At 44.7% G+C, this 21,225-nt stretch overlaps 1 protein-coding gene, 2 long non-coding RNA genes and 2 other non-coding genes across 6 annotated transcripts; 3 read left to right on the plus strand and 2 right to left on the minus strand.

Annotated features, from left to right (window-relative positions):
* Positions 1 to 1,165: 1,165 nt before the first annotated feature.
* LOC125747191 (uncharacterized) lies at positions 1,166 to 5,379 on the minus strand. 2 transcript variants are annotated; one of them, XR_007399237.1, is made up of 4 exons: positions 5,255 to 5,379; positions 2,823 to 2,963; positions 2,589 to 2,684; positions 1,166 to 1,918 (listed from the first exon to the last, which is right to left on the minus strand). It is a non-coding gene; the product is annotated as an uncharacterized LOC125747191 (long non-coding RNA). The 2 variants fall into 2 exon arrangements; XR_007399236.1 differs by lacking the exon at positions 5,255 to 5,379 and having other exon boundaries at positions 2,823 to 3,675.
* Positions 5,380 to 6,175: 796 nt separating this feature from the next.
* On the minus strand, positions 6,176 to 16,418 carry usp46 (ubiquitin specific peptidase 46). The gene is made up of 9 exons (XM_049022071.1): positions 15,697 to 16,418; positions 14,319 to 14,399; positions 13,823 to 14,036; positions 12,791 to 13,020; positions 12,266 to 12,342; positions 11,965 to 12,048; positions 9,828 to 10,025; positions 9,163 to 9,241; positions 6,176 to 9,067 (listed from the first exon to the last, which is right to left on the minus strand). Exons 1-9 carry the CDS (start codon positions 15,730 to 15,732, stop codon positions 8,966 to 8,968), a joined length of 1,101 nt encoding a protein of 366 aa, XP_048878028.1. The 5' UTR covers positions 15,733 to 16,418; the 3' UTR covers positions 6,176 to 8,965.
* Positions 16,419 to 16,980: 562 nt separating this feature from the next.
* Positions 16,981 to 19,123, plus strand: LOC125747188 (uncharacterized). The gene is made up of 3 exons (XR_007399235.1): positions 16,981 to 17,278; positions 18,356 to 18,406; positions 18,894 to 19,123. It is a non-coding gene; the product is annotated as an uncharacterized LOC125747188 (long non-coding RNA).
* On the plus strand, positions 17,738 to 17,858 carry LOC125706211 (small nucleolar RNA SNORA26). Its single transcript, XR_007381933.1, has one exon. It is a non-coding gene; the product is annotated as a small nucleolar RNA SNORA26 (small nucleolar RNA).
* LOC125706217 (small nucleolar RNA SNORA26) lies at positions 18,487 to 18,607 on the plus strand. The gene has a single exon (XR_007381937.1). It is a non-coding gene; the product is annotated as a small nucleolar RNA SNORA26 (small nucleolar RNA).
* Positions 19,124 to 21,225: the final 2,102 nt, after the last annotated feature.

Genomic DNA, 21,225 nt, shown 5'->3' on the forward strand with positions numbered 1-21,225 from the left:
ATCGATTTGGGTGTATTTCCCTAAATGCTTGAGTGTGTCCCTTGTGCATCCTGGGATGGACTCCAGACTCACCAGAACTCTGTACTGGATAAGCGATCATGGAAGATGGATGCTTATTTTTATTTGTCATTTAACTACACAGGCTACATTTTTGTACTTATCGGGCATCCAACAGTCACAGACACACACGGTCTCTCTGAACGGTAGACACAAAGGCATTCATTCTTTTTTATTTGTCTCAGCAGACAAGCACACGTAATTCTCAATCGTCTAACTGAAAAGCTCCATTATCGCGAGCGGCCGCAGTGGTCTGATCGTGTTTCAGACTCCACAGCGGTAAGATATGCTAGCTGCAAGCTACAGAGACCTGAGGCCAGTTAGAGGCGGTTTGTCCTCATCGGACCCGGCGACACTTATCACCATTGTGAGAGCAGAATGACACAGTCTCTGCAGAGTGACACGCAAATCATTGTCTGAAATCACCTTAATAAGGACAGGCAGTACCTGCATCTTGGGGCTTCTGTGACAGGAACCTATTTGATCCTGTGATTACACCCACCCACCCCCCCACCCCCCCAGCCGAACACTGTCAGGTGACTCAGCAGACATTTCCGCAGACACAGGGGTGAGAAAATGACACTATAGTGGAAGCTTAAGGTGCGGAAGCAAGCGGGATGCGGTCAGGAGTTCAGGCCTGGGGGGCTGGAAGGAAGCGGAGAGATTTGAGTGTCTTCTTGAAGAGTGGAGAAGAGTTCTGCGGTCCTGAGGATGAAGATCACTCAATGCAACAGAAATCAGAGATTAGGATTTTCTAGCCTCTTGGACCAGGAATGTGTAATGCAGGCTTCTTGGAGTCCTGAGACAGAATGACTAGCCTGTGGCCACATTCATGAGGTGGGGAATATAAAAAAAATAACATGATCTTTCGATACAGAAAACTGATCCAGGGGACACAGGGATCACAGGACGGATCGAGGAGAGTTACCCCTGTTCTCTGAGGGGTACATGAACTGCACACATCTTGTTCTCTTACTTAAACAAAAAAGACATTAAAAACCTACAAAAGTCAGAGCACTGTTGAACTCACTCATTAACAGACAAGACAAACTAACTTTAAACGATTCTTTAATTTTTTTCTAGGCTCATTCATTCCCATCTCCTCACTCCCATCTCCACCTATTTATGCCCTCCTCTATTCCACATATGGATTTACAAAGGTCATCACCACTATGGTTGATATTACGAAGACATTTATTACCCAAAATACACTTCTCATACACAGAAAAACAAACACCAATGTGCATTCCTTCTTTGCAGGTCAAACACAAAAGCTTTCTGGGTATCATAACAGTTCACAGAGTGATGAGAAAGTCACATTAGAAGGAAACGACAAAAGGACATGGTTGACATGACCACAGGCTGAATCAGCAGGTGGGTCGGCCACATCATGAGGAATGTGTAAATCCTTTATAAATACATGTCTCTCTGCAACCGTATTTTCTGGTCAGAGGACACTGCAAATTTTCACTCCTTTTGGCTTCTGTTCTGGTTACTGTTCTTTGTTTGCATTACTGATCCTGCCAAGACTCTCTGTGTGGCCCACTGTTCTGGGAACAGTGATCTCTTTAAGTCACTTAGTGGGGAACGGCCCACAACGTGGGTTCCTACTCTGGGACAAGCTCTCCCCACAGGTTGATGATGTTGTGAGAGAGGAGTCTGTGAGTGGCTGATCTGGATGAAGCCCAGGCTCCTGGCACAGATTGTTGGCCTGAGAATTGGGTTTTGTGAGGGCTGATCTGGCACTGGTTCCTCGTGGTTCCTGATCTGGGAACAGTTCCTGGCGTCTGCTCTGTTGCCTCTGTAGGATACTGAAGGTCAGGGCTGTCGACTCATTACCTCCCAGAGGGTCAACAGCCTTCTGCATACACAGCACAAGACAAAAGTATTTATTACAGGCTGTTGCCAATATCTACACATCCCATCATAAACGACAACAAAAGAGTACACAAGACACGTAAAAAAAAAACAAATGAGGAGTACACAAATACACATCGTAATTGACATCGTAACAAAAACACACAAAGTTGAAATAAAGAAGTGATTGTTTATTGTAACAATTACAATTTGCCACAAAGACAGAAAGGTGACTCGGAATGCATTAGGCAAGGGCGTGTACAGTATACAGGGCATGCACACTCAAAACATATGATTGGCTAATGATGAGGTTGGCCCCTCTTATTCCCGCCATCAGCTTGTAACATTTACCATTTGAACAATTAGCGGTTGGGTTGCAGCTTGGCAGAACTGTCATAGTGGCCAAATGAGGCCAGCACTGTGCAGGGTGCAGGTAATGCGCTCTGCACACTCCTGAGTGGTCTGAGAAGCAGGAGCAATTAACAGCGATTGAGCCCAACATTGTGGGAACACAGACACTGAGGGGCCCAATGGTGACATCACTCAGAAAGCCTTTGGATTTGAACCCAGTGGCATTTAGCTCTCGGGACCTCGCTGACGGGCTCAGCGGTGAAATCACCTTCCAATCACACCTCCCACATACATGCGTCATTCAGAAACCTAAACAGACTCACTTCCAGGATGACTTGTTTCAGAATCAGCTGTAGGGCTCAATCTGCTGCCCCATTTCTAATTTGTCCACCAGGTGGTGCTGTTTCCTGATCGATGCGCTGTCATGGAAAATCACACTATTTTCACAGTTCAGCTGAGGTGATTTTCTCCATAATATTTCATGGTTACCCAACAGCTCACAAGTCTGTGCGAATACCCTGGATACATTTGTGACCTGTCTTTCGGTAGTATCTCACCGCTGATAGGATGTACAGGCTATACTGTGTCATAAACCCATTTCCAGGCTCCAGAGAGGGCCAGATGGAACAGTTGGACCCTTGGTATTGTGGATTTTGGGGAAAAAAGGTCCCCACAAGCAGAATAAACCTGAAAAACAGCTAAACAGGACATTTGTTGGTGGAAACATCATGACACCATCTGTTTTGAGGCTTTTTCTGTCTTTCTACAGATTTTTTTCGGACATCTGTAGACACACACATTGTGCATGGACATATGTGCCCCATCCACACATACACAGTTCCACACTTCATTCTGGAACAGTCACACACACAGACACATAGAGTGCAGATGCACAGTGTGGGCACCAACGTGCACTCACACACACTCCAGCATGTCCTGAGCAATATCAAGCTACAAAATGAAATGCTACATCATGTCCTCAGGGAACATTATTGAGAAGAAAGCCACCTTAATTACAGCTAGTGTGATTTACCGAGGTAATAACACAATAAAGAGGGCCATTTCCTCGGCGGTACAGAAAGAGCCGCTCCGTTTCACAGCCTTCCGTCATCAAAAACTCTTTGTTCACAGTCGGCCGTACAAGTTCAGGACAATCATTCTCCCGCAGCCACAAGCTGACGATCTGCCACAGGCTAAATGGATGAACCATTTACTGCTGTCACACTGTGCATTCAACGCCAGATGATGTCACACACACACACACACACACACACACACACACACAATGCATTGGGTAAAGGCATGGATGCAATTGTGGAAGGGTAAATGGATGGATGGATGGATGATAGCAGAATCAGGTCTATTGGCTTGGTAAGTTCACACACACATGGAATTTGTCAGTGGCTCCCATTCACCAATAGATACAAGCACAGTTTAATTCAAGGTGATGAATGTTGCTAATGGCTTCATCCATACTTCCTGCTCCTTGAATGATTGCTTTTCCCAGAAGTGCAGTTTGGCTCACAAATTGCACTCTCCAAGTGTGGGAGGCTTGGGGGTTACCCCAGGGGCCTGGAATGGGACAATCATCCTTAAAGAGTCTCCCTTCTGGACCAGAAAGTGGCCTTAGGTAGCATTATAGAGATATATAGAGAGTAGAGAGATATACCCGCAGAGCCATGTGACAAGTGGAGACTGGTCTCACTTTGGGGACCAGAGAAGGATAAGGATGCACAGCCTGCCTTTGCTCTCTAAAGACTGCTCAAATAAACAATTGCAGACCACAGGGTTGCCAACTCTGATGCATCTGGTGTGACATTCATGCTTTCAGACTCTCATGCTCATGCAAGGAATCTTATGGCAAATCTATATTATTCCATTATCAGCCTAAAACTAGCTACATAAAAAGTGTTGTGGTAGTTTGCATACCATACAGACTATTTTCAAAGTAATAAAACTCTTACATACATGTAAATGCGTGTGCAGACTTATCTCAAACTAAAAATTTTACTCCAGCCAGCTGATCAAAGTTGGCAACCCTGAACCCAAGACAGCTACAAAGTACTAACCGCATGTAAAACGCAATCCTGTAAAAAGAATTGGCAACCCCCATTTAGACGCAGCATGTTTTTGGACTGTGGGGGGAAACCAGAGTACCCAGAGGAAACCCCGGGGAGAAAATGCAAACTCCACACACCAGGAACCCTGGCGGAGACCCGAACCCAAGTTTCAAAGGTGTGAGGTGACAGTGCTAACCACTGTGTCACTAATGTGAACTTTTACACCAGGGGTGGCCAATCTCATCTGCAAAGGGCCAGTGTATATGCAGGTTTTTGGGATAACCTGTATGTCAGCTGTGGTGTGAGGACTCTTCAGTCAATCAGTCCTCTAATTAGTGACATAATTAGGGAGTTGCAGTGAAAACCCGCATACACACCGGCCCTTTGCGGATAAGATTGGCCTCCCCTGTTTTACACTGTAATCAAATCTCCCTCCTATTACAGCCATTATATGAGCTAGACAGTAACAGCAACAGATATACAGAAATATACAGAAGCACACAGACACACACAAAATCACAGACATAAATACATCTTCAGAAGTCACAGCCTGGTCGGCTTGGTTGTCTGCAGGAGTTGCCTTGGAGTGGCAGACTGACTGTGATGTGTACAGGTGTGTTGAGGCAGAGATGAACTTCTTCTGGACCAGTAAAGAACATGCAATATAATAGCGTGAAATACAGAGTTTAAGACACTAGACTCTAAAGCAGCTCATAAACCAGAGAGGAGCTGTGGGATTAGATTGGGCTGTCGGTGAGATTCAGCTGAATCGGCACTTTGGCTGAAGTGATTTTATAACAAACATCACAAATCTCAGCCGGATCATCAAGCTGTCACTAATGCAAACATGACCAATAAATATACCTGTCACACTTCCACATGCCATGCTTTATATCTCCACATTACACATTTTAATGTTATTTACGTACCTTACATATGCTAGCCAATAAAAAAACAACATTAACAGAAAAGCGTAGCTCTAAAAAAAATGCTTCCTTCTGTTTCTAGAACCTCATTTCCGGTACTTGGGATTCAAAAAAGCGAAGAATGTTTGTTGTTGTCATGACACCAAGGAACACCTGTCAACCAATCAAGGGGCTGTCGCACAGACTGGTCACTAACTTGGACAGGAAGTGATGTCGCAAGTTGAGTCAGACTGTCTACTCATGGCTCCTAACCTTAGGCTAGCGTTGCCTAACTGGACGCACCACATTGTCAGCTTCTCTTCTTCACATGTTGTCGTCTTGCTCCAGCGTCATGCAAACCATGTATTTAGTGAATAAAATTTTGATTGCAAGAACTGGTCGCAGGCAAGAGCTTATGGATATGCGACACAAATGTCACAGGGCAGGGATCAAACTAGTATCATCTGGAAATCACACCACCAGGTCCACCAGGGAGGCCGAGTAGCCCAATAAAACTCCCAGGACCCTAGCCTGAGGAGCTTATTGATCTTATGCCATGACGCCAGGGTCCTAACGTGATAACGTAGCTGCTGAGAGCTTAGCTGCACCTCACTAAGGCTACAGTGCCAGCTAATCTGGAAACATCCAGACAAAATATCACATTACGTCCACTATTACGGCAAGGTAGGATACAGGCCTAAGGGGGGAGAGGGGTGACAAGCCATGCAACACAAAAAAAGACCCCCCCCAATTTAATTTCTCGAGTTACCAAGGAGACACACAGCACCTGCAAATCCCATTACCGTGGCTGTGAAACTGCAAGGAGGTTAGGAGCAACGACAGTCCTGTTAAGAGTTTCATCGTGAAAAAGAACATCCTGTTAACAGTGATGAGCAGCTTCAAAAGAAGAACATGGATAAATAACACAGCACGTGGGCAAAGGAGTTTCATCAAGTTTTTATTGAAGACCGGAAAAAAATAACATGATCCATTTGCAAAGAATATCTTATTCTCTTACAGTTAAAGCAAAGTACTCTTATCTTTAGTAAAGTGCACTTTTTAATTCACACTGACTTTCGACCTTCAGGTGGCGCTCTATCCTATCAGAGAAGGATGCTAAATTTATGCTTCCTATAGGTCTGGGAGGGTCATACAATTAATACTAATATACAACAGAGTCTGAATCAGCCTGTGCAGTGGGTCTAAAGTTGAAGGAACAGATCACCAGAAGGTTGTTAGGTGAATTCCACAGTCCATCCTATTGACACCAAACACATTACTAATGTGGTAGATTACTATCGATATGGATGGAGGCCATTAGACTGAAATTCAGGCTATGATAAAGTGACTAGGGGTGTAACAAGGCATGGCCTTTACCCATGACGGTGTACCTGCATATTAATGGGGAGTCTCTTTGAGCCTCTGAAATCCTCACCACTGAAGCTACAAAACTGAGGGTGGACGGAGAGGAGGTGAAGTACATTTAGTATTTACTATGACCGAAAATAGAAATATTTATATACTTACTTTACTTAGAGATTAGTCAACAGCTACAAGCAGTCAATAATAGTTCTGCTGCAGACCTTCAAAGGTGTAATCAATGAGAAAAACCACACCCTTGCAGTAGAACTAGCAGCCTTGCAGAGTTTAGTCCTTTTAAAAAATATAGTGCTATTTCTGTACACACACACAGGAGTTTCTCTTTTGTCCGCCTCAGGTAGTATTTTATACCTTAAAGTTAGCTCTTCGGTTTTGGCACTGAGGTGAACCACACAGCCTTTGTTCACACCATTTTGCTGGAAAGATGAAATTGGCTATGGGGTGTGGTCTGTGGGTTCAAGAGGGCGGGACTGGAAACTGAGTGAGCCAATCAGATCTTCCGCCAAGGAAAAGCCCCAGGAGAGATCATTAACGCACGATCCCTCTGCCAAAGAATAAGTTAAAACTCTCTATAGCTTTGAGCATCCATATGGTTATTTAGAGACTTTCTTGAAAGATGACGGAAGTCTTACGGCTGGAATTAAAAACGCCAGGGAGAAAAGGTAAAGACAACAGCCTTGGGGCCAACTTCCTGACAGCTGCGATGTTTTACTACAAAAACAAACATAAGAAAACAGCACTAATCTCACCAGCTAACAGCCCAGAGGCAGTGTGGCCCAGCAGGCTGGAACGCTGCTCCCGTGATTGGAAGGTCGCTGGGTCAAATCCCAGTGTCGGCAGAGTTATTTCACCGTTGGGCCCTTGAGCAAGACCCTTAACCCTTGTACATCGCTTTGGATAAAAGTGTGTGTAAGATAATGAAAAAGGATCGGTAAAGATCCCTTTAAGCCCATGGTTTTTGCAGGTAAGGACAGTCCAATCAAATCCTGACAGTGGTTAATTCTCCGTGGTGAAGTCGGAGAGCTAACTGGTGACCTAACTTCGGCCAGCAGCAATACTTCAGCTATAAAACTGTGTAGACACCTTCAGTACTAAGCAACAGGAAGACCTAAGCCTGGCATCCACCCTTCATCATCATCATCCAAGAAGCACTTATGCTTTGTTCCCAGAAACGTGATCCAGTTACCCATCACAATTCATCCTCATGTTCAATGACCAAGAGGTCACCTGCAGATTTCTCTTCCGGCCACCAGGGGGAGCAGTTACTTACAAGTAATCACATAAGACCTCACCTAGAGGGCAAGGCACAATCTGTGGCCTCACAGGATTGCAAAACGGCATTATGATTGGTAGTCAGAATCAAAATGCCACGACAATGCCCACCACAAGTGCTATTACCCAAGTCTCCATCCACCACTTTCATCAAAATAATATGCTGCTTCTACGGTCACTTCCTGTTCACTGAGGATGTAAACCACGCACTAAATTGATGACCCATACCTGTTTCCACAGTGTTAGTGGGCTGAGTAAGCAATGGCAAGTTTTCAGGTCATCAAACCTCAAACTCTCTTTTCCACCTAAAGCCCATTAAAAGACCGATGGCCAGAAATTTCATAGACACCTCAAACCTCACAAGCTAAATTTCTGCACAATTCACCTCCCAATGGTATGAATTGAACACCTCCTGTTGACTCACTGCACCCCATACTGGTACACACTCTGTACCAAAACAGCCAGCACCTCTAAAAATGCAAAGTATTAAATAAGGTCTGACATCCAGAGTCAGGGAATGCTTGCAGTCGTGGTTGGCGTTCACATATATATACTTCACACAGATGTCTCTGGAATAAGCGGGCCTCATCTTCAGCTACATATTTTGGCAGGACCATGGTCATGTGGTCCACCTCATGGACCAATTAAAATTAAGAAAATCGAATATAATCCAAACCTGAACCAAATAAAAGAAGACATAACTGCTTAGCAACCATAACCACGGAAACATGAGCCCGCTGGTTATAGCCGGTCTGGTTCTCTGTGCTCAGGACAGCGATTCGGTGGTGAAGAACCTGGCCACCAGTTCTGCTCTGGCTTATTGGTTCTGTGCAGTCCTGGACTGATGTTAAAGTGCCTTTGGGTGCAGGTGAGAACAGTGTGGTGTCAGTGTCGTGCTGAACACAGAGAGGGGAAGGACAGGAGAACCGGCCTCAGCCTGACAGTGTTCCTCCAGACCGGCCATGTGGGGGTTAACTAGATCGTGGAGGGTCAAGGTTTTTGATTGGACGTCGTGTTCCTCGGACTGGGTAGAGGTGGCGACGAGCATAGCTTGTTAACGACCAACCCCCCCCTCCCCCCCCGTTACTCCCTGGACTGGTAGAACAGGATGTAGCCGGACTCAGAGTTCTTCGAGATGTCAGACGTCAAGCCGTAGAACTCCTCGATGGCCTGAGCGTCGATTTTCTGCATGGGGGTGAAAACAGCGAATCAGACACGGCCAAAGCCCTGTGCGAATGTGTGTGAGTGACAGCGTGTGCCAGGCACAGTGGGATTCTTACCTCCACGATGTCATCATCAAACAGTAGCCAGAAGCCGTGGCTCTTGACGATGGTGATGTAATGTCCTCTGTTGGGGCCGCTGGCGAGATGAGAGAAGAGGACCCTGAGTAAACAGTGACCTATTGGGAGGGGTGTATGTTCGCAGGTTTGTAATGTCCCCATAATGAAGTAAAGCCTCTTACTTTTTAGCTTGTGGGGACATTTCTTAGGTCCCCACAATATAAACCTCAATGTTATAGGGGGGTTAAGGTTGTAATAGATGAGATTAAGGTTATGCCCCCAGAAATTAATGGAGAATCCCCAGAAAGATATAGATGTCTAATCTGTGGGTGTATATGTGTGTGTGTGTGTGTGTGTGTGTGTGTGTGTGTGTATGTGTATGAGAAAGAGAGAATTATTTTTATATTACATTGTGGGAACCAAATGTCCCCCAAAATGTCATAAAAACCTGTTATTTTAAGGTACCCAAAACCATCCGCCAATGCAATCAAAATACTAAAAATATTAAAAAAGTCTTGTATTCTGTTTGGTTACTTGTGGTTAAGGTCAGGGCTGGGTAGGGGTTAAAGTTTGTCATGTTGGAATTAGAGTTTTCCCCATAGAAATGAAGAGTCCCCACAAAGATATAATTACAAACCTGTGTGTGCGTGTGAGTATGTGTGTACCTGCCACAGTGCACCACCACGGCCACCAGGTCGTACATGCGATCCAGGTTGACTGCGTCGCCAGACGTGTTGAAAAGGCGCAGCTCCAGCGGGAAGACGACACGGTAAGAGAGCTTGGTGTATCGGTGTAGCTGCTCCATGTACTTAAATCTCTTCAGGTGCAGGGCTAGTATCATGGGCAACCTCTTCACCCGCATGCTGCACCAACACACAGCATGTTACAAACAGAGGGCGTTACAGGAACACAGGGAGTTACAGACAGAGACACAGACACAGAGAGCGTTACAGGAACACAGGGAGTTACAGACAGACACAGCGTTACACACACAGCATGTTACAAACAGAGGGCGTTACAGAAACACAGGGAGTTACAGGCAGAGACACAGACACAGAGGGCGTTACAGGAACACAAGGAGTTACAGACAGAGACACAGACACAGAGGGCGTTACAGGAACACAGGGAGTTACAGACAGAGACACAGACACAGAGGGCGTTACAGGAACACAAGGAGTTACAGGCAGAGACACAGACACAGAGGGCGTTACAGGAACACAAGGAGTTACAGACAGAGACACAGACACAGAGGGCGTTACAGGAACACAAGGAGTTACAGACAGAGACACAGACACAGAGGGCGTTACAGGAACACAGGGAGTTACAGAAAAAGACACAGACACAGAGGGCGTTACAGGAACACAAGGAGTTACAGGCAGAGACACAGACACAGAGGGCGTTACAGGAACACAAGGAGTTACAGACAGAGACACAGACACAGAGGGCGTTACAGGAACACAAGGAGTTACAGACAGAGACACAGACACAGAGGGCGTTACAGGAACACAGGGAGTTACAGAAAAAGACACAGACACAGAGGGCGTTACAGGAACATAGGGAGTTACAGACAGAGACACAGACACAGAGGGCGTTACAGGAACACAGGGAGTTACAGACAGAGACACAGCATTACACACACAGCATATAACACAGACAGACAGGACGTTACATACCGACAAAGCATTAGACACCACATTACAAACAGAGGGCGTTACACACACACAGGGTGTTATAGACAGAGACACAGAGTGGCACATACAGCACGCCACAGATGGAGACACAGGGTTACACGCACAGCACATTACACAAAGAGACACCAAGCGTTACACACAGAGACACAGCATTATACACACAGGGAGTTACAGACAGAGGCACAGCATCACATACACATTCTGTCCATAACTCCCTGTGTAAGAGACTCACAGCATTACAGGGACATCACATTACACACACCCTGTGTTACACACAAAAGGTGTTACAGACCTGATGAGGGTGCGAAAGCATGATCACATCACCCCCATCCTGAAAACCCTTCACTGGCTCCCTGTCCCACTCAGGATAGAGTACAAGTTCTCCCTCCTCACCCATCAGTGCATCTATGGACATGCCCCCCTTTACTTACAAGAACTCCTCACCCCCCAAACCTCCTCACGCACCTTCCACTCTGTACACACTAACACCCTCCAAGTCCCCAGAATCAAGCTCCGTAGCATGGCTGATAGGGCCTTTTCATCTGTGGCACCGAGGCTGTGGAACGTCCTCCCCGACTACCTGAGAGTCCCGCAGTCGACTGATGTTTTTAAACAAAATCTAAAAACCAATCTTTTTAGAGACATTTAGTTAAGTGTTTTATAGTATAGTCTAGTATTTTTATTTAATAGTATTTTATTACACTATTTGTTTTTACTTTGTAGCACTTTGATATTGATAAAATATAAAGTGCAATACAAATAAAATTTATTATTATTATTATTACTACTACTACTCAGAGAGTGTTACAGATAGACACACAGCCTTACACACAGAGTGCTACACAGTGTCACACAAACATAGCATCACAGAGATAAAGTGCTACAGACACACAAAGCATTAAACACACAACATTATGTACACACAGCGTTACACACAGTGTTATACCCACACAAATGGCATGACACACAGACATCTCACACACACACAGACACACACATAGTGTCACCCACCGACCCACACACACAGTTACAGCATTACAGTCTCTTTCTCTCTCTCTCTCTCATACACACACACACACACACACACGCTCCCGTCTCTCGGCACACTGACCGCTTCTGCGCCTCCTGCTTGCTGCAGCATGTCTCACAGTAGTACTTGTACTCACTGCACAGCGTCTCTGTGTTACTGAAGTCCCTGCAAAACAGTTACCACTGCATACAGTTTTTACTGCCCTTATAGTGCAGCACTGAGTTCACTGCATGCTCATACTGCAATGCACAAAAAAAAACCACACTGCAGTAATGTCACTAAGGCTGTCACTGCAGTTTACATTAAGTCTAGCGCCGAACACACTCAGACCTGAGTTTGAAGCGTTCCCCTGCTTCAAACAGCTAACTCTTCGTCCTCTTACCTCAGACAGTGCGTTATTGATGTGTTCTGCTCCACATCTACAGAAAGGTCCAGAAAGTCTTCATCTTTACTGCTGACCTGCAGCGTGTAATAAAAGAGAGGTGATTGACTACTGCTTTAAATCACATCACAGCTTTAAATCACACACTGCACCCAGGGGTAAAAACAATGAATCCTTGGAGTATTGCCCTCAGGAATTTAACTGGTTATCAGAGTGAACCTTGGATTTTCAGGAATAAAGGAAGCAGCAGTTCTATATTTCTACAGAATATAGTTCTATATAAAGCACTTTGAGGTTTGGTTCAAATGTAAAGTGTGTTACAAATAATATGTATTAGTTATTATTATTATGATCAAAGAGCATTTATAAGCATTTATAAGCATTCAGATGAGCCTTCTCAGAAATCTCTTGGTCACAGGGGTGAGTCTGTCAAAATCTACTGGCATGTCAGAGGAAGAAGACCCCCCCCCCCCCAGATCTGTAAGCGAAACCTCAGCTCCCAGAATCCCAAGTTAATGAGCTCACCGTCTCGCAGTTGAGGCAGCGCGTCTCATTGGTCAGCGTGCCCTGGAAGATGTCGTGCACCCAGGTGGGCTCCGCCTTGCTCTCCTCCGCCTGTCCACCTGGCACCGAGCCGTTCTTCAGCCTGCCGTTCTGCTTCTCCTGCTTTTCCTCCTGCAGGATGTCGGCCACCGTGTTCAGCAGGTAGTTGAGAAACTCGTGAGCGTCCTGCTGCATGTAGTTGTCAAACAGATCTGAGGGAGGAAGGGGGAGGTGACAGAGAGCGGGGCTGTTAAGACAGTGGTGCGAACACTCTGTACATGCCTAGATCACATGCATTACCATGATGATCAACAGAAAGAAGGCCATTTTTTCAGGTTTGTACATGCAAAAGGTCGTAATTATGATCCTAATTATGCATATCAATGCATAATTATCAGAATTTAAGAAAACCAATATATGTTACTGTAAACTGAAACGTTTCAATAGGTGATGCTATCTTTTCTCCAGTTTTATCCAAATTGATAACGATTTGTCACAACACATTGAATTATTCATCGCTTCACATCCTGCCCTTGTGATCGATATCCAGAACCACTTTTCACTTGCATGGGGGCTGTGGATTGGGGCATTGCAAAGCTACTCTGGAGCGGTTCAAGTGGGAGCTTTCAGGAGGTGAGTCCGGGTTCGTAAACCCTTTAGTACAGGGCACTAAAGGGGGTTGGAGAAAGCCGCTTGACAGAACCTTCCTGGCCGGACATGGTGAGGATTTACACCAGCACAGCTGTTGTAAACATAATGCAATAAAAAATATTAACCAACAGTGGTGGAGTATGGGAAGCATTAAGTGTCTTAACTGAATAAGACAGAATAGAACATAGTAAAATGGATGGATGGACACATGAATTAATGAACGAAAGTCACATTTATACAGTGCTTTTCACGACACCCAAAGTGCTTTAGAGAACCAATGGGAGCCACTTCGCCCTCCATATGCCCAGTCATTACCGGCTGCCACAAGGCCCATGCATCCATCAGGCATGGCGAATCGCTCACCGTTCTCCTTGCGGAGGCGTGAGATGAACTTCTTGGGCGGGATGACTCCCACCTTCTTCTTCTGCGTGGCGATGCTGTGGAAGAGGTCGGCCAGGCAGGTGAGCAGGTTCTCCTTCTTGCGCTGGCCGGCCTTGTAGGCGAGGACGTTCTCCCGGAACGGCCGGCAGAAGTACAGTGCTTGCAGCACCGAGTTGCAGTAGCAGGTGTTGCCGAACTGGGGGTGGGGGGTGGGGTCATTGAGGCAGAACATATATACCCTTCAGCAAGGTAAAGTACCCAGCAGTTCGGAATAAATAGATAGGACTAATTATTTATCTTTTTTAGTAAATTTATACCGAAGCCTCTATGTAACATCTGTGATATACTGCCCACAAATCAACAATCTACATAAGTGAGTTAAAGATGGACAGATGGATGGATGGATGGCTTAATCATATCCCTATTATGATTCAGATCCTGGCAGATTGAAGAGATACACATGTTGAGTGACACTCACGTTGACCAATCCAAAGTAGTGCTCATTGATTGGGAACTGTTCTGGACCAATGTCTTTCTCCAGTGCAGAGGCATTGGTGCCCTGTGGGACAAACAGCATCAGAGCAGAGTGAGGATAGAATCTCAAAGATACAATTATATGGGCACCTTTTCCAGTTTTATTTTAAATGCAGAGAAGACAGATTTAAGCAGCTGTAAATGTTGCATGTACAAAATAGCATTATTTGTATTTATATATATAATTGACAGACAGTTGACACACTAAGTTTAATGATGCATATGAGTCATAGTGCCTCTGATGGAAATGAGAGCAGCAGGAGTTGTAGAGCGATAAAAAGGAATAATCGCTCGTCTGATAGCCGGTTCGGCTACATCATGCGGAAAACGGGCAATATCCTATGACGATTAAGACAAGGCGCTGCAAATAGTCCGTGCGAGGGATCGAGCTTCCCAGCAAACACAACACACAGATCCGAGTACACTAGCACTCATTACTGTTTTAATATTGCCATCACAACGGTGTCACATGCTGGGTCTGAGTAAAGCCGCCATACCCGCCCCCATCAATTAGGTTGTCTCTACCTATACTGACACCAACACTTACGGGAAAAGTAATTTATGTAACTGCTGACATCACACGGTCTAAAGGAGCGTGTGGCATGGTGGCCCTCCAGAGTGCGCGGGGGAACCCCACATGAACATGGAGAAAGAGATGCAAACTCTATGCAGGTATAGCTTGTGCAAAATTCAACCCTCCAAAGCAAGCAAAAGGGCAGATAAATACCAAAGCAGGAAAAGTTTAAATCTACTTCAGTTTTCCCCTTTTCTGTTAGGGAAGGAAAACACCCACCGGATGCATGTAAGCGGTGTTTCAGACTCCGCTCCAGTGCAGTAGAGGACCAGGTGACGATAGTATGACCACCATAACGAAACGCATCTGCACTTACTGCAAACGCACGGATCCGAACCCCATCCCAGAAACATTAGGCAACTTGCCGTGGGTTTACCATCACTCGGTCTTTCATCACTAGCAGCAACCATTGCCATTTATAAGCATAGCTTAAGCCATTTCGGGGTAACACAAGCTCTGGGGTTAGAAGACAGAAGAACGGTCAGCGTCTTTAAAACGAGACGTCAGCTCATAGACAGCAATGGATTTTAAAAGGATCTTTCTACTCAACGCTTGCAAAACAAATAGATTTGGTAGCTGAAAACAACGCGCCTGATGTATCATTAGGCGAATGGGAGAGCGAGTTTTCTGAAATGCGCGATAAATATCTTGCATGGTGAAACGACCGGGTACTGTCTAGCGATCATCCCGGACAGGGAGCAAGATCGCCCGTGTATTGATGATAGCATTCATCTCAGGCATTACTCACCATATTACAAATGGAGGCGATGTTTCTGACAGTCATTTAGTTTACAGGGTCCTCCTCACCGCCATGCTTTATGAAATAAACATGATCGCGAGTGCAGAACGACGCCGGAGAGTGCCCCGCTTTACAGCCGCAGCCGAGGGCCAACCTGCAATCCCAAAACCTCGAAAAGTGACTTTTGTCGGCCACCGAGATACAAACTGCGCCGTTCGCAGTGGGATATCTGTACGTGCAATGTGCAGGAAGGAATTTCTTTTTATGAATAATATCCGGTGCCTGGTTCAGTGCATTGTCAATCGCCTGTCTTTCATTAAAACGACGGATGAATGGACAGTAAACACCGATAATTGCGGCAGGTTGCTGGCATTGGATTACAACCTATACCCTGCGAATTGACGGTCCCGCCCACCGAGGCAGAAAGATACAGGCGGCTTAACGCGGAACTCGAGAGGCTTGCGAATCGACCAATGAGAAGCTGGACAATGACCACAAACTTGGGTTGAGACCAATCAAACAGAAGCTAAGGCGGGAAAGAAAATGTGGAGTCCGGGAGATGAACTCCAGCGGAGGTGGTACAGTATAAGTACAGTAAGTACTGTACAGCATTTGACAAGACTTTGCAAGTTGGTGTCGTCATCCTCGTCTTATTGGCCTTTGAGGTGAATTACACGTATATTTATTGAGATGAGTTAAATCATAGAAATCACAAATAATTAACAGGAGGTAACTAATCCAAGTGACATAAGTACCAGTAAATGTTTACCGTTATGTAACCCACCATTAGCAAACATATTCAGGCAATTGTTTGTTGGCCATATTTATTTTTGTCGCAGATTCGATTAACATACAGACTCATCAGTAAGTCGAATTCTGTTTAGTTTTAGTAAGAACTTAATGTGCTTGTCCAAGATCACCTGGAATAACACTTACACTCTATTGATAATTAGTAACCACTGCAGATAAAATGATGCATCTTGAAAAAGATAATACTATAACTAAAAATGCACAAAAGAATGTTATTGGTTACTATTATACAGCTTCGAATGGGCTCTAAATATTGCGCATTCACGTTCTAAATAAACGACTCATGTTGGTGAACCGTAAATTTGTATGAAGATGAATTTGCAATCACTACGCGCAAAAGTGCCGTAGCTTTTATATTTATTTTTAATTGGTGAAAATAAACTCTAATTGCACACGGCTGTCATCTACATGGCTTTCATATAACTACTGCGAATTACAGGTCGTTAAACGATATCCGGGTTTATTTCCCGGGGTTTTGCAGGATTGCCAGATTGTGTTTATTGTTTCAGCTACCCTAGTTTATAACATTTCATGTTACATAATCACATTTAAAAGTACACAATTGATTATCTACAAACTGAACGATAATTACATTAATTAATTCTATTAAACGACTTCACCCCTTAAAAAGTCCGCTTCCGTAGTCTTTCATTCCCGGGGCATTTCGGGATATGTAGTACGTGTCATATAATGGTAACACAGCGCTAAGCAGCTGCCGGTCTCTTTATCTCTGCCCACCAAGGAAGGCGGACGTGTTCTTCTGTGCTTGAATGAAGGCTAAGTAAGTTTCACATCTGTATAATGCAAGAAAAATACGAAACGGGGAAGCTGTTTCTGGATGCTTTATTTTAATTCTTTTTTTGATGATACTCTGTCGTGGCTTATTTTTCAAACATTAATTTAACTAAAGCTTTCTTTAGGCTAGGCTAAGCTAAGTAGCTATGTTGGCTGGATGTTACCACGTGGTGGAGAAATTCGGGCCACATAAACACTATATACCTCATAGTTATTTTTTTGAAATTATAGTATAAACATTGCCTGTCCAGAGACAACTCTTCTTCCTGGATTATCTGATCATACATACAATATTTACATTATATTTATAACGAACTGAAATGTGTGGCTTTATGCAACATCTGTAAGTTACTAAGGAATAACTTGCAGAAAGCCTTCCTTTCTAGAGATTACTCCATAAAGTAATGAGTGGTCCGTGGACTTATTCCGAGCGTCATCCCCTTTTTTGCCCATTTAAGACGTGTGCCGTGTCTTAAATGACTAACACAGGGGGGTAAAACAGATCTCTCATAAACCTAAAGCGGAGGCTGTAATCCACGCTTTGGATCCTGTCGGGAGATACAAGTTTATTTGTTATGTAATGCAGCTATTTAAAGAAACGGTTAATGCGGACGAACATCTCACTAGAGTAATTCAGACCAAATGTTTTTCTCAAAGATATTACTGCTGGGCCTTAAACCGACCACTTTCCAGTTGGGATGGTCTTTCGAGAGATGCAGCCAATGTCAATGGCAACAAATACTGTTGAAAGTCGGCTTGCCTCAAATTAGTATCGTTCTCCTGCATAGTTTCAACATTTTTATTATTATTTTTAACTGTCCGTTTTCGTCGACTGGACGGATGCTTAAAATGTGTAATGGGGTTCCAGCACTGCTACTTAAAATGCAAACGCCTTGGCATGTTTAAAGTGTTCCTCTGCTGCTAGATTGTTTAGCACTTGGTTTTGCTTGCTTGTCTGAGGTTGATGCTAAATTAGCTGCTCAACTGTATCTCTGCTTCATTATGTACTTGAATTCATCAGCAAACCTGGATGGGTAATTGACATGCCTTCTGTGTCTTGCAGGATGAAGGAACCAATGATTGCTGCATCCTGGAAATAGGAGCCATGCGAAAGGTATGGTTTTCTAGATTAGCTCCAAAGCTGCTAAACTATGATGGGAAAGTTAAGCCATCCACAGAATCGTGTCCCCTTTTTTGCCCATTTAAGACGTGCATCGTGTCTTAAATGACTAACACAGGGGGGTAGAACAGATCTCTCATAAACCTAAAGCGGAGGGTTGAATCCACGCTTTGGATCCTGTCGGGAGATACAACCCATGGTTGCTTCCTGTGATTCTGCATTTGCGGCCCTGACGTTTCCTGGGAGCGTGTTGAAGCGTGCCGCTTTGCTGACTGGCATTTTGGGATTCCGACCAAATGAAATGTTCAAAACCAATAACAGCGTGGTGGTGATTATGAGCCCTGGTTTGGAGGCCAGTGTGCATGAGATTGTGCACTTTGTGCCAGTATCCGGATGAAAAGTCAGATAAATTTGCTTGGTGTTTGCCAGCTGTCAATTGAAAAGCAAGAACTTGACAGAACTCTTGCGTATTCTCTTACAGGGATGGATTGAGATGTCCCACAAAAAAATAACAGGACGCAAAAGAGGTTCCTCGTTGGCCCTAAATGGTGAGCTGATTTCCGGAAGCCTTCTTTTACCTTTGAATGATTTGCCCCTCTGAAAATAGCCCAGCATGTAATGGCTAAAGTGATGTTTGTGAAGTTAAAAGCTTGTCAGAGAAAAAGATTCCATGTCTGTGATGCAATTAAAGCTTTTTTTATAAGTGTTAAATGCTTGTGAGTCTGATTTTGTTGAACTGTGACATCATCAATCGATGTACCAATGAATGGACGTCTCTCGGTCTCCATGGTTACCTTCCACGCTTGAGCACTTGAATGCTTCTGAGCTCACTGCTATCTTCACAGCTGCTTCCCAAACACGGGGTCATAAAAATACCTGGCCACATCTCCTGTCACGTTTCCCTTATGTAACAGTCAGCATGACATCTACATTTTGTTGTGGATTCACGTTGGACAGCAGGTGGAACCGTGTCTGGCTGGCTGGTTTCCAACAAATAAGAATACATCTCTGCATGCTTTTCATTCAACAGATGTCTCTGTTGTAACCCCCCCAACGGGAAACAATTAGAAATTAGACGGTGCAACAGTGGACATGGTGATCTATATGAACAAAATATGCTATACTCAGTACCTCGGCTGTATCTTCCACTATTTCATACATTTAATAGATCCTTTTATCCAAAGCAACATACATTGAGAAGTCAGGGTCAGTCGGTCCCTGGGGCAGGTTAGGGGCCTGGCTCAACCACCCAAGTGTGTGACATCACTGACTATACTTGGTCCCCTGTTCTATACATCTGCCCTGACAATACCCATCTATAAAGCAGGAGCTCCTAAGTCTAGGATTTCACAAGGAAATTTAATCTGCATGCTTATGCTGCCTGGACTCAGTGGTAGGAAATGCAGGACAGGAATGGTGTGTGAGTGTGTCCTGTGATGGGTTGGCACTCCATCCGAGGTTTCCTGCCTTGTCCCTGTAGCCTTCAGGAGATGATCTGGATTCCTTGTGACCCCCGAATAGGGTAAGTGATTACAGAAGATAGGATGGAGGTTTTAGGAGAGGTGCTGCACAGACTGGTTCAGCCAATCAGCATGTCATTATTCAAGATTCACTAAAATGCCGATACCAGAGGCCTTGCTACACATTCCTGTTTTATGGGTAGTAACAACAGCAGGGTGGTGTGCCTGTGATTGAAAGGTTGCCAGTTTGAATCCTGTGTTTGGCAGGGTTGCCACATCTCTGGTGGCCCCTCAAGCAAGGCCATTAACTCCCTGAAAAATGCTGGAGGGGTGACCAACCCTATGCTCAGACCCAGAGAACAACATGGGATATGTGAGAACAAACATTCCAAAATACCTGTACTTGTAGAAAAGAAACTGCCATTTGATTTACTCCAATCATGAGAGGTGACTACCTGACTCCATCTTTAAGTCTATTTAAGTTTGACAGTGGGCAACGGGCATTAGCGCATTAGCATCAGCCATAACCACAGTGCCCTATCAGTAGGAAGACAGAATTAGCACAGGGACTTTGCTAACAGCCCTGGCATTTAAAAAAAGATTTAAAAAAGGTAGATGAAGGCCATAGCCCCAAGTATAAACCTTGACACCTTCTATTAAATTACGTGAAGGCTATACTGAGGCTGCTGCACACTGTTCCCAGCTGGGTGACAGATCCCTGGCAAAGGGTGGGCAACTGGATTCACCCGCGCAGGGATTGGTTTCCAGGTATTAACTGCCATGGCAACGGTAGAACAATGGCTGCAGTGTGCAGCTCAGACATGCATTCTGGGAAGTGTGGATTATTTACATACATTTTGGTGTGTTAGTGAGTAGAATCCCCCCTGAAATAAGTGTGATGATACAGCAGATGTTGACTGACCCTCATTTAAGTTCCTAATTGTCTCTATATTAATATAGTCTCTGTTTAGCTTACAAACAAACATACAGGAGGGTCCAAAGCTTGGTGTACTGTAGGTCCAAGCTGATCTGCTTTACTACTGACTGTGACAACTTCCTCACATCGCTTGTATCGAGTGCCAGTAATAGTGTAACTGAAGAGCTTCTCTCTGCGGCTCATTTAAGAGCCAATCGGGTCACTGATACCTGAGCCGAAGCATTCTCTGGGCCTGCTTTCTCAACCGTGCATCATTTTCAATAAAAGCACCTGCAAAATAGATTAGATGTACACAGGAACATAAAAATATTTTCCCAATTGAGCTGCATTCTCACCATTTCTTCCAGGCAGGTAACTCCAGACCCTTGACTCCACACGAAAAAGTTGCATCCGCCTCCAATATAATACAGCAGGAT

The sequence above is a fragment of the Brienomyrus brachyistius genome, chromosome 1 (assembly GCF_023856365.1).
Source record: "Brienomyrus brachyistius isolate T26 chromosome 1, BBRACH_0.4, whole genome shotgun sequence".
NCBI classification, from domain to species: domain Eukaryota; kingdom Metazoa; phylum Chordata; class Actinopteri; order Osteoglossiformes; family Mormyridae; genus Brienomyrus; species Brienomyrus brachyistius.

Excerpts from the sequence above, each read along its gene's own strand:
- usp46 (XM_049022071.1), bottom strand. The coding sequence starts at position 15,732 with ATGACTGTCAGAAACATCGCCTCCATTTGTAATATG. Across the intron at positions 13,021-13,822 it reads ACGCCTCCGCAAGGAGAACG|ATCTGTTTGACAACTACATG; the intron begins GTGAGCGATTCG and ends TTCCTCCCTCAG. Across the intron at positions 12,343-12,790 it reads GCTGCCTCAACTGCGAGACG|GTCAGCAGTAAAGATGAAGA; the intron begins GTGAGCTCATTA and ends TACACGCTGCAG.